The sequence below is a fragment of the Manacus candei genome, unplaced genomic scaffold (genome assembly GCF_025592945.1).
Source record: "Manacus candei isolate 608988 ecotype Guabito, Panama unplaced genomic scaffold, ASM2559294v1 h1tg000023l, whole genome shotgun sequence".
NCBI classification, from domain to species: domain Eukaryota; kingdom Metazoa; phylum Chordata; class Aves; order Passeriformes; family Pipridae; genus Manacus; species Manacus candei.
Window position 1 is genome coordinate 12,967,454 of NW_026138071.1, and position 12,775 is coordinate 12,980,228.

The 12,775-nt window shown below is 45.1% G+C and overlaps 1 protein-coding gene across 1 annotated transcript in view; it reads left to right on the forward strand.

The window, feature by feature from the left end:
- MAP3K20 (mitogen-activated protein kinase kinase kinase 20) overlaps window positions 1-3,886 on the forward strand; it is an 89,648-nt gene extending 85,762 nt beyond the window's left edge. Inside the window, exon 20 of the mRNA XM_051787391.1 lies at window positions 2,587-3,886. Coding sequence (XP_051643351.1) covers window positions 2,587-3,266 — 680 coding nt within the window. The 3' untranslated portion in view covers window positions 3,267-3,886. The remainder of the gene's footprint in view (window positions 1-2,586) is intronic.
- Window positions 3,887-12,775: the final 8,889 nt, after the last annotated feature.

The window sequence follows — 12,775 nt, forward strand, 5'->3', positions numbered from 1 at the left end:
AGACCTTAAAGATCATCTAGTACCAACCTTCCTTGCATGGGGTAGGGACACCTTTCACTAGGCCAGGTTGCTCAAAGCCCCATCCATGATAGCAGGCCTCTCTTCACCATAGTCTGCTTGTGGGCTTGGGGATCAGCTGGCAGATCTGCCCTTCTGCAAAATCTTCCCCTCTTCACCAAGAGAAGCAAGTACTCAGCTTTGTGGAGCCAAGTGTATTGGCATAGCAAAAGGATTTGGACTAAATTATGGCACCCACACAAAGTGTGCAGGGCCTTGGGTGAAGATTAGTTTCTTAACTAGGATGTTAGGAAGGCATCTGCTGTTAAAGGAGACAATCTCATGCATCTCTACCCAACTCTACCCTGTATATGTTGGGAATAATGGAGTTTTCCGCAGCTGTTTTGAGAACTGGGAGAGCCAGTGCTTTCCTCAGCTTTTTACCTGGCTTTCTCTCCTTGCAACCCAAACTCAATAGAAGTGCTTTGGCCAACTCTTCCCTCCTGCCCTTACCCACTCAGCACACAGGCAGCTTTGCACAGATGTTATGTTTGGATAAAGGGTACCTCCTGTTAGAGATGTGGCTAGTACTGACACATACTGAGGTTGTAGCCTCAGAAGCTGCAGGTTTAAAATGCCAGGTTTCAAAAAAAATCACCAAATCCAAGCACAAAGGTAAGGGTCATACCTGTCTAATAGGGTAAAATAACAAACAATGAAGGTAATACCTATGTGGGCTACACACAGAGCATTTAATTCAGTGTACAGAGTTGGTGGCTCAGCGACCATGTGAGGAAGAAGCCCCCCAGCCCATGAGAGGCAGTCCCACAGGGCACACTGGCAGACCCTTGCTGGGCAGCTGGTTCCTGAGGTGGCAACCATGGTTGGCTATGAGGAGCAAGGACTGAACAGCTTCAAGGGAGCCCGTTGTTCAGGACAGCATTGACACTGGTCCCATGGGGCATGTGATGGCCACCCAAGTTGGCCACCCAACTTGAATCCTGAGCCTGCTGCTTCCAGGTTTATGAGATCTGTGACTTACATCCACAGCCTTCATAGGAGGGCATTGGGAAATGGCAGAGGAGATAGTGTCTATCAAGTACATTTCAGCATGCAGGTTTCTTTTGAAACCATGAGTTTTTAAGAGGTTAAGAAGCAAGTAGGCAACTCCCATCTGTCTTTCTGTGAAAGAAGGTTCATCTCAGTGCAGATGGAGCTGTCTGCAGTGTTGGTGTCACACTCACGCTATGACACGAAAGACAGTTTCCTTTTGACATATTTGACATTAAGTTGAAGTGATTTAAATCTCTTTAGATTCAAACAAAGTCTGGGGAAAGGAGGAATGAAAGACATCATCCATTACATTTTTAACAGGAGCGATCCTAATGAGGACAGAGCCACTACACAGCTCCCACAAAACTCCCCATGGTCAATGCAGCATTCCACTAGAGACAGCGAGGGTTATGCTTTCCTATTGGAATGATATTAGTGATATTTAAGGACAGATCATTCAAACCTCTCTAGAGCAAAATAATTTTAGCTGCTCCCCGTGGGTTTTTGGCCAGAGCTGTGGCCTTTTATAAGAGGAATTCCTGGTCTCTGCTCTACCCACAAAGTAGCAAACCAGGCAGCCTTTGCAGTTCAAATGGAAAATTTACTACTACTGTATTTGCTAAAGGCTTTCATGGAAACCACAGGACTGACTTTCAAAACCACTTCAGTCTGATCTCTCAGAGCTATGACTTTTGTTACAACCCCAGGGCTGTCACAGTAGGTGTAGAGGGAACTGTAATACCCTGAGTTGTTCACAGTTAAGCACTGTCTGAGCTATCCTGGCTGAAGTCTGCTGCCTCACTGGCTTTTCCACATTCAGAGATGATTTTTTGCATCCATCATGAAGCCAAATGCAAAGTGGTTTGACTTCTGAATTTGTAGTAACAATAACAACTGAAGTAGCTCTGGTTGTTGTGGTGTGTAGCAGTTTGAAAAGAAATTGGAGCACGAGGAGATAAATCTGGCTGCTGCAGCTGAGGTTTGCACTGGGTCTGCTCTGCCTCCTCTCTGTGCTGAGCTGCAAACAGTATCACCGTGCTGGATGGGAGAGATGCAGGTGGAAGGTGATGCTGCAGCGGTGCTGGTACCTTGGGATGCCTGCTCTATGCCTGCTCTGGAAGTCTCCAGGTTCTTTTGTAAAGAAAGCTGTGTAGAAATGTGCTGAGGTTGCCAAGAGCATCACAGTATATGTTTAAACCCAGATTGGGTTAAAAACATCGGGAGGGGGAACCCACCTGAACAGCCAAATGGATGGTTCAGTAAGTATCTTCTAGTCTAAGTTCCATAATCTGCACTGGCATCAGAAATACTTGTATCACTTGCTATTTTAAACGTCCAAAATTATGTTCAACCATAACACTGAACATACTCAAACATAGGACCATTTGCTTCAAGGCTGGGAGGGAAAGGGTGGTTAGGGATATATTGAGGTTCTTGTGAGAGAAACCCTTGTACTAACCTCATAGCTTTGGTAAACCTGAGAGTGGTTTTCCACCAATTCACAGAAAGCTGACTTTGTTTCCATTTCCCTGCCAGGTATTGACACTCAGTGGATGCAGACACTGCGCATGCATCAGATAGCAAAAGCTGTTTCTCACCAGCACAGCCACCCCCACAGCCCGACCACAGTCACCCACTACCTGCCCTACCTTCACAGCCAAGACTCCTACGCTGCAGCCGTCAGGAGGACACCCGCTCCTGTCAGTCACCAGTTCACATCCATCAGCCACTCCAGGAACTCTTCTCCTATCTCGCACAGTTTGATGAGAAACCTCTCGAATCTGCATCTGAACTCAAAAGGCAGCAGTGCCTCCAGCACAGCCTCAGACACCGCTTCGGAGAGGGACAGGTCTGCTGGCAAAGGCAGAAACACCCCACACAGCGGTAACTCCCGCAGCTCCTCGGGCGGGCGGCGCAGTGGGACCAGCTCCCCAGTGCCCCCCCGACACTTGGGAAGACCCAGCAGGACTTCTTTGCCAGTGGCCCCTCCGGCCTCCCAGCACCGCAGGTACCCCCACACCCCTCCGCAGCCCACGGCCATCCCCGGCATGCCCCCACAGGGTGAGAGCGAGCCCAGGAGGGGCGAAGGGGAGAGCAGAGCCAGCGAGGGCGGGTGGATAAAGGTGCAGCACTCGAGGAAGCCCCACAGGCAGGCTGCTGGCAAGCCAGGGAAGGAGAGGACCAGGGGGAGCTGGCGGGGCCGGAGGATGTTCTGAGAGAGGAATTTGGCCCTTTATGTAACTGAATGTTCAACCTAAAGAAGATGCGCCTACTCCTATTTAATTTGCTGCACTGAAGCCGGTACCCACCTGGCCCGGGGCCTGCCACTGGACAGGGAGAGCTGCTGCCTCTCCTCCTGTCACTGTCAGCGCCAAGGGATTTCATTTGGTTTTCTCCCCTCTGTTTGGCTGCTCATGTTCTCAGCTGACTGGATATCCACTTACTTGCTTAATATTTCTATAATAAAATCAGTAAGGCACAGCCAAGTGCCACAACAAAAGGCTCTCTGTTTCATCCTTAGGGAAGAAGTTGTGCTGTTACCCCTCCCCTAACCTCACTTCTGCCTCCAGATGCCAAGTCCAGCTCTGAGCAGGATCTCGTCACCCCTTGTCTGGTCTGCTTTTGCCAGGGCTATAGGAAAAGATAATAGTCTGAAAAAAGGAATACAGGGACATTTTACTGCAAGTCTACTTCAGTAGCTTTACTTCTCCACTTTCAGCTTGCCATCCCTCTCAGGAATTTCTTACTTTGCTCCTGATTAAAAGCCCCAACACTAGCTACCCACCACCACTGAGCACACTCTGTCACATACACAGTTGTCATAATCAGGAGTATCAAAACCTAGGCTTCATTCTTTTGGGAAAAAAATAATAAAAATAGAGTGAGAAAAAGACATTGCCTTTATCACAGTTACAGCTAACCCCACTGAGGTCTATGATAATGTTTATCCCTGGGCAGCTGGCATTTTTTAATTGAATTTTTGAATGTGGCCAGACTGTGTTGCTTTTGTCTTTCAGTCTTCAGGTAGTAAAGACAAGGTCAGCAAAGTTTCTGATTAATGTGGTCTTTAGCTCTGCTGAGAACAAAGACACAGCTTGGACTCAGTTGGCGTCAGAAAGTTTCTTCATGGCCTTTTCACTCCACGTTGATTTCACACAATTAAAAAGGAGGAAAAAAAGTTTGGGTTTCACAAGATGCAAGAGAGAAAAAAAGGAAGAAACAGATAAAGGAAGCTGAACCCAAAGCAATGCATGGTACCCTCTGAAAGCCAAGAAACCGTAAATTAGAGATGCCTTTGAACAAGGTGCTACCTACCATCCGTCCCAGGTGGTACTTGCTGGCACACAGTTGTGAGCAATGCTGGCAAAGCTGCTGGCACATCACCCACTCAGGGTGAGGGAGCTGTCGTCATAGCCCTGTCACTGCACATTCGAAAGGACATGTAGATTCCCTGCTCCACACAAAGGTCACTCCTGGGGTACATGCAGCTCTCCTCCCTCTGATTGCCACCAGCCCCAGTGAGGACTGAGCCCTGTGGTGAGTTTCCAATACCTAACAAGAGTGAACTGGGACTTGCATTTCATGAATTTAGGACACAGTCCACCAAAAACAATGGAACAGGACACAAGTGATACCAGGTGTCAGGAATTGGAGCTCTGTCATTCAAGCACCTTTTCCTCCGACAGCAGTTAAGAGCAGAACAAGTAGAAGCTTTGCCTTAAAGTGAATTCGGTTGCACGTGAAGCCCTGTGGTAACAAAGTTTGCCGCTTTCCTGTGGCTTCAAACTGGCTGAAAGCTAGTTAGTAATCCAGCTTCTGGCCCTGGTTTACTGAGCCTGCCAACTAATCTGGGGGATGTGGACAAATTAGCACTGGATGTTACTCTGTCACAAGTTAGCAGGGGACTGGGATTTTATCTAGATTAGTGATCCTTCCCTGACATTTCTTACCGTGATCAAAATGGGCTGGAGGATACCAACTAATAGTAACTGCACCTGAGAGTTCTTGCTAGAAATGTACTCATGTTATTAAAATTTGCATATGCATCTCATAAATCACAGTTGGGCCTGCACAAGTCCTGAGAAAGAAATTGCAAGAGTTTGGAAGGGTACCTTTCTCTTCTAGGGTGATCAGTAGTTGTACAAGCCTGAGATACTGTGGACTGGTGGTGGCAATTCAAGATTTATCAGCTGCCTGTGATTGTTTGTCAAGATGTCCAGCAGGATTCCTCTGCTGTTTGCAAGCAATTTAATGCTTTGCCTAATTTTAATCTGCAATGTACTGTTTGTCCACATCTGCTGTATTACAGTGTTCATTAGCATTTAAAGAAGGAATGGATGGTATTGATCATGCCTGTTAAAATTAATCATACATTAGTGGCTGATTAGAAATCCTTTTGCTGCACCAGCATTGCTGGTTAAAGCCACAGTCAGTGAACTTGTCAAAAAAAAAAGTCTCAGCAAGATCTAGTTTTCCATCTTGTTTTTGTCACTCTTAATGTGGCTACTCCCTATCTTGGTGCTAATTAATTATAAATAAGAATGTGCTTACATTTTCACCCCCCAGTACTTTATGAAGCTGAGCTATTTTTGTTCATGTTTTGCCAACATGCACCTAGAAGACCATGCACAGCAATGTCAAAAAAACAGACTGTCTTGGGCAACAACACTGCAGCAAATTCTCTTTGGAAAGGAGCCATGCTATGTTTACTTAGGGTTTTCTTAGAAGTCTGTTAAAGCCAGTCATATTTAAGTACCAGTATATCTAGATTTGCACACTAGGAACTGGACACGCTGCCCTCCATCCACACACGTATCCTTGGCAGTACTACGACTGCTACATCCTTCCTCCATGTGACTCTGCAAGTGGCACAAAATATCACTGCTGTAGAACTACCCCTCTCTTTTCTGGCTTTCCTTTCTCTTGGTCTTCATTTCTACCTGCATGGATGTTGATGTTTTCTTAATCCCCAAAAGGTACCTGCATTTTCCTTTTCAGGGTTTAAAAGGCTCTGAATTATAAGAAGCCAGCTCTGAGACGGCTGCTGGAATGGATGATGAAAAACAGCAGAGAGCTCATGAAGGCAAATTCAGAACTGGACATCCAAAGTGAGTGAGTATTTGCATCCAATGGAGAGAATGTTTACAAAATCAAATACAAACCTTCCTTCCTTCCTTCCTCCCTCCCTCCTTCCCTCCCTTTTCCTTCCTTTTTTTTTCCTTTTTTTTTGGTCTTTCCTATATACCTAAGGATCTCTTTAAAAAAAAGAAAAACAGGAGGACGATGGAGAGCAGACATTTACCACTGAGGTCAGCAATCATTCTTCTTTAGCTCAGCAAGGTGTCCCAGAGCTGGGTCTGATCCTGGTGGATGTTGTCTTCCTAAGTACACAAGTTTCCCCAGCAGCACTGGTGTACCTGCCACTACCATCAGAAGGACTGGCTGTAAGAGGTGAGTGTCCTGGGAACCTGCTCCATAAAGGGACTGACAGCTAGACCAGCAGCCTGTCGTGGTGCTGCACAGGGAAGGGGCCAAGCAACTGCACTCTCAGGGCACTTGTTCCCTGTGTCTTGCAGGTCAGAGACATGTGCTGTGAACCAGCTGCCAATTCAAGTGCCTGTGGAACCCTGCTCCTAAATGTAGTGGGCAGCATGTGAATGTGAGACTCCTTGGAGCAAAAACATTGCCCAGACCTGCGAACACAGGCTGCTTTTGTTCACATACAGCCAGGACACGAGGGGCTGCCCACTTGCAACCTGCTCGAGAGCCAAAGGTCTTTCTGAAAGGGGGAGAGCTGCTCAGAGGGCTTTTGTAGCAGGTCATCTGCCTGAGTTGGAAGAGCAAATTCACAGAAGTTTGATTGTCACAGAGGTGACAGCCCACTGAACTGTCGAGGGGGCCCCAAAATCATAAACAACTCCAGGCTGTTCCTCACCCTAACCCCTTGTGACATGAGCAGACTGTCAATCCATCTCAGGGCAGTGGAGCTGCAGAGGTTGCTTTTTATGGCCTGGGCAGGAATTTCCCCCAGCTCAGTGTTTGATTTGGGCAGCACTGTAATCTCTTTCTCTTCCAACATTTCTAGTTCTTACTTTGGCCTCATATTGATTTCGACAGACATACCAAAATGTAATGCCTGCACTGCGCTTCTCAGGAAGATAAATAGAAGTAATGATCAGAGAGGGGAGATGAGGTGGCCATCTGACCCCTTTTCACTGGGGAACGCAGCTGCCAGGATTTCAGCCTGTCCAACTGCTGCCATGGCTCCCTGTACCTCTGTGCTGGGGGAAATCTGGTCATACTGCCTGGGTGGGATGGGATGACTGTGAGACCTGCTTGTCCTCCGCTGATGTTGCTGAGACCTGCCTTCAGCAGGGGGAATGCCAGCAGCCCCTCTGTCTCCCCATCTACACCTAGATCTCAGTGATGCCGTGCCAGTGGACAAAACACTGCTATGCTCCCAGGAATGGTGGGTCTCAGGGCTAGGTTTCACAGGCGGTGTTGCTGCTAGTTGGTTTATTTCCATGAAATGCTAGAGAAAGTAAATCCAGTCCCTGTTCAGCTGGGAGGGGAGAGTGCCCCTTTGTGCCTCCCCTCAGTGCTGCCATGGCTGAGCTAATTCCCCATGAGAACCTGCTTTCTTGCTGGCATCAGTGTGAAATGTGGATGGGTGGTTTTGGACATTGTTTACTTTTTAAAGAAAGTATTTGCTACTGCAGTTTTGCTCTATCTTACCTGCTCCCGCTGATTATTTTCTAGCAGTTGGCCTTGTCTGACAGCATGCTGACCACAATCTGTCAACTTGCTGAGCTGATTTAAGGAGCAGAGGTTGCTTAAACTCTCTGCCCTTCCTCACTCAGAGCAATAACCCCCAGGCAGGGCACCCCTCACCTCTGTCCTCCTCTCTAGCTCAGCCTATGCTGCTGAGGATCAAACTCCATGTATTTCAAGACTTCCTATAACTTGCAAGCTTGCTGCCAAGAACACTGGACTGTGCATCGACTATATGCAATTGATTTTTTTGATTGTGCTATAGAATGCACTTTGACATAACAATAATAATTATAATTATTACTTTAGGCTGGGAAAGACGGGCAGTGGCTTATGTAACTGTGGAAAAACCCCAAACTAAGAGACCCCCTGACATCTAATGTCACTAAAATGGAACCAAATAGCTGTGCTACCTCTGAAAATTACATCTGACAGAATTATTTTCTGTATGTGTCCACCATAGAAGGGGTTTTACACAATATTCTTATCTAATAAATTGCCAAAGCGTAGCAGTTCGAGCTAGTTTGTTGCAAGAAGTTAGAGGTTAGAGAGGAGAAGTCTATTACAGCAATAACACTAATAAGGGTCCGCCAAGATCACACTTGAGTACATGTAAATACAGGGCATTTGAGATTAACATCTCAGAGGACAGAGGAATGGTGCTGAGAGGCAGTGACCGATTGGGAAAAATGAGAGCTGGGGCTAGAGGGTGCAGCCTTTCCCTGCAGCTCCCATTCCAGCACCACTACGCTCCCCCCAGCCCACAGCAGCCACAGCCCACTGCTCCTGCCTCTGCCACCCCCTGCCCGAGGGTCGGAGCCTCTTCCAGGAAATTTCATGAGGTGGTTTGGCAGGTTCTGACGGGTGGCAGGCGTGAACCCTGTGCTATGTGGAATGAAGTGGCTTAATATATCTGGGCCTCAACATATACACTTGGCAAGCAAGGTGAGGGCTTCCTGCAGCAGAGAGGGCATTTCCCTCCTGCTATGAAAAAATCCAAGGGCCTGAAAACTTGAGATGTGCCCTGGGGACTCTGTGGCAGGTAGTAGCAAGCCTTGAGGGAGGCTTTCTACCTGCCCCTCCCACTTCGTTCCTTCTGAGAGAGCTGCCAGGAGAGAGATCCCTGGGGAGAAGGTCGTGCCACCGCTTGTCCCCCCACTCCCACCCTCTCCCAGCAACCACATTTTGTTGAGGGCTGGTGGAGGCGATGCAAATAAACATTTCCAAAGCGTCAGTGGCAAAGCTTGTATAACAGGGAAAAAAACTAGACTACAGTAAGTATTTTTTATTATTTTCTGATAGCCTCCTGTTTCCCACAGCTATACATTTGCAGAATATGTTGTGATTTCTTTATGATGTTACTAAATGTAATTTGTGTTTTCAAAGGGAATTATAAATCAAAAACAATGAAAGGGCTGGAATCCTGAGCTTTTAAAAGTGGCTACTGCATATCAACAACAGCTACTTTTGATCAACATTTTTTGCTATGCGTTTTGTGGAATGGCTACAGGATACTCAAATGAGCATTGTAATTAAACTCCCACAATATGCATCATAATTCTCTGGGCTCCAAATGATCTGCTACGACTTATACTTGGAATAATCATTAAGGTTTCTATTGAAACTGACCACATTTCATCCATTCTCTTAGTGCACTGAGGAATATAGTATCAATCACACTTTTTCTCTCACTGAACTGTATTTTTCCTCTCGTTTTCCTTCTCTTACTTTTTTTCATTTTTATGGTCTTGCCAGTGTCAAAGAAACACAGTATCAAATAGTATCAGACATGACCACCTTCAATTGAACATGCAGGATGCATTTGCACTCAGCCTTTACTAATAAGGAAGTTACAGCAAAGCACAAGGAGATAAAAATCTGACAAATTAAAAGAAGAAAATCTATTTCTCCTTGGAGAGACAAAAAAAGGAAAAATACATTAATTGCATTGGGGAGGTATTTTGCGGAGCTGGTACAGTTGGTCTTACTATAAACTGATTTGTTTACTATATAAACTGATTGTACACTATAAATATTTAAATTTATATTTATTTTACAAAATCTGATTCTACCTATCAGAGTACAGTGTCAAAGTATTTACATTAAAAAGGTACTCCATAAAAATTCACGTCCAGCAAACTTGTAGACATCTAACTATAATTAAATCTTCAAAAGTGGCCATCCTCCTGCTTCTGTATAAGAACAAGTGTGTCCTTTCTGGGTTGCAATCAATAGCAGGTTACCTGATTATACACCTTATTATGTCTTGTATAGTAGTGTGAGCCACTGGAGGGTGACATGTGAACAAATAGATATGCCTGATCAGATCTTTTCAAGAAACACACCTTACAGGAGAGAGAAAAACAATTAGTGTATGTTATAGGTTACCGATTTACAATTTACATCATACATCAATGTCTGATTATTTTAATGCAAAATGTTTTTAGCTTCATTTTATTGCACTAATGGTTTCAATAACACACTATAATTTGCTCAGATAGAGCAATTGAAGAGGTGATTGGACAGCTCTTACAGAAATTTTTAATTACTGTCATTAGTGGCTGCAATCTTATTCTTTTCTATGGAGCTAAGATACAGGTTATTGCATTGTGCCACAAGTGCTCTGCGGCCATGAGAATCCAAACTCTCTCTTTTCTCTGAAATGCTTCTTCTATAAATATGTGTCTGTGCAAGTCTCATCACAATAATTACTAGCATCACAGAAACATTAACTAATGTACCCAGATGCTCTTTTAGGCAGGTGTGGTGGTACATCCCCACCCTTGGGCCGTGTTATGATCTCTGAAATACTCATTAGGCTTCAGCCTTGACAAACAGCACCTGGGCTTAGCTTCTGTTGAGCTTGTCAGAAACCGCGTCTGCTCCCAGGAGCTTATGCTGTCTAGTGAGCTCCTAGTTTTTAAAGAACAGACTTGAAAAGTGACTTTTCTTGCCTGAATAACAACCCAACCAAAATAATATTTTTGTTGTCAGACTTGCAAAGAAAAGTACTGACCCAAATTGAGGCCAGGATGAAAAATTACTATGATTAAAGCCAACTGTCTTGCAACCCTATAAACAGCAGTCCTAAGTGAGACTCTTTGAGCCCTCCTGGACCACAGTGGGCTGTGACCAGCATGTCCCTCTGAGTGAGATGCCTCTCAGAGCCAGAGTACTCTCAAGTTTGCTGTACTTGGAGGACCACCACCGAACACCAACGATGGAGCCTGGGCTGATACCCCCACTCCTCAAGGCTCAACCTATTGAGAAGATGCACAGGCATCTGACATGAGTACTTCACTAAATTCGAGGGGAATTTTTCAAGTGTATGTACAAACCTTGTACATACATTTAGGTCTGTGTGTGTGTGAGTGTGAATATGCTATAGCAAATGTCGTATGAATGTTGCTCTTCTAGATTCTTAAGTATTTTAGATTCATAAGGAAGTTAGGCCTATAATTGAGTTGCTGTTGTGCTATAGAAAATTCTATAAGAATCTTTTGTCAAATTGTGTACATTAAGCTATCAATTAAGTGCTGTTAAGTTTAAGTGCTTTTAAAAACTTTTAGGCCTAAACCATTGTTCAAGTCTGGGGCTAAGTTTGTCAATGAAGTCACACTACTCTGAACCTTGTGACTCAGTGGGAACGTCTCCCTTATTCCTTTTTATCCTTAGCCTTTCTCATCCTTACCCTTTTTCCATGTAGATAATTTTTGGTAAGTTTGTTCTGACCATCCGCTGAGGGCATCTGGGCCCTGCAAGGCAGAGCAGGGGCATGAAGGGCATGAAGATGAAAGCAGGAGAAATCACAGTGGCACAGGTCATAACAGCCATCACCTGAGTTACAGACCTTAATTTTCTTGTACCCTTGCTATGTGCTGTAGGAAGGGAAGCCCCTGCCTTTCACATACTTCCAATTTCTCTTTTCCCTTTCCTGCTCCCTTCTCCCCAGTCCTCTGTAGAGTATGAGCTGACATACACAATATTCAATAAAATAATTATTTTTCACATATTAGAAAAAGAGCTGAAAATACACTTCACAAAATGTCCTGTCCAGATTCACCACAAAGTCCCTGCTCTAGCCTATTAATTTTAAAGTCATTTGACTACATACATCATTTGAAGATTCAAAGAATGCTGTTTGCATTAAGCATTAAATGGAAAATTAACTGCAGTCTGAAGTTTTGCTTCAGCTAGTACCATCAGTGCTCCATAACATTTCATATGATGCTCTTAAAACCTGTGAAGGTTGGCTGCTTTTCTAGAAAATTCTGATAATAGTGATTCAAAATGTTAAGGCTGTTACTGTTGATAAACTGGATCTCTTCTTCCATGTAAGTAAACTAGTATTGCTAGATTTCTTTTTCTGAAAGAAGTAAAACTTTATCAAAATTCAAAAAACACCCCGCTCTTCCCAACTGAGCTGTGTTGTTTGGAAACCGGCTGGGTGGAAATCCTCCACTAATGTGGATTTAGAAGAATGGAGTGTGGTCAGGTCTCTGGAGAACTGGTTTAGTTCATCTGCCTTTGTGTATGTGCTGAGAAGCCAGCGGTGCAGGTAAGTATGTAATTATGGGCTTATTTAAAATGGAGATTCTTTTACATGACAGATTGCAGCATGTGCAGGAAGAATAATGCCCACAGAAAACAAACACCTCCGCCAGGGCTCTTGTACTCTATTGTGCTATAGCCTATTTACAGGCTTTGGCTTTAGAGATGGTCCGTGGTTTGCTTTACACGGGCACAGGTTCGCGTGTGGGCTGCACGCTCATGGGGCCTCCTCCCTCCTGCCGATTGCAGTGGGGACTCGCCTGCTGGCAGGAAGACACCTGGAAATGCTCAGCAGCAACAGTTGCCCTGGTATTGAGCCCTGCTCAAACTGCGGGATAAACAGAGGATTGTAACAAACACCAGAGCCACAAATCCCATACAGCTTCTTCAGGGCTTCTCCCAT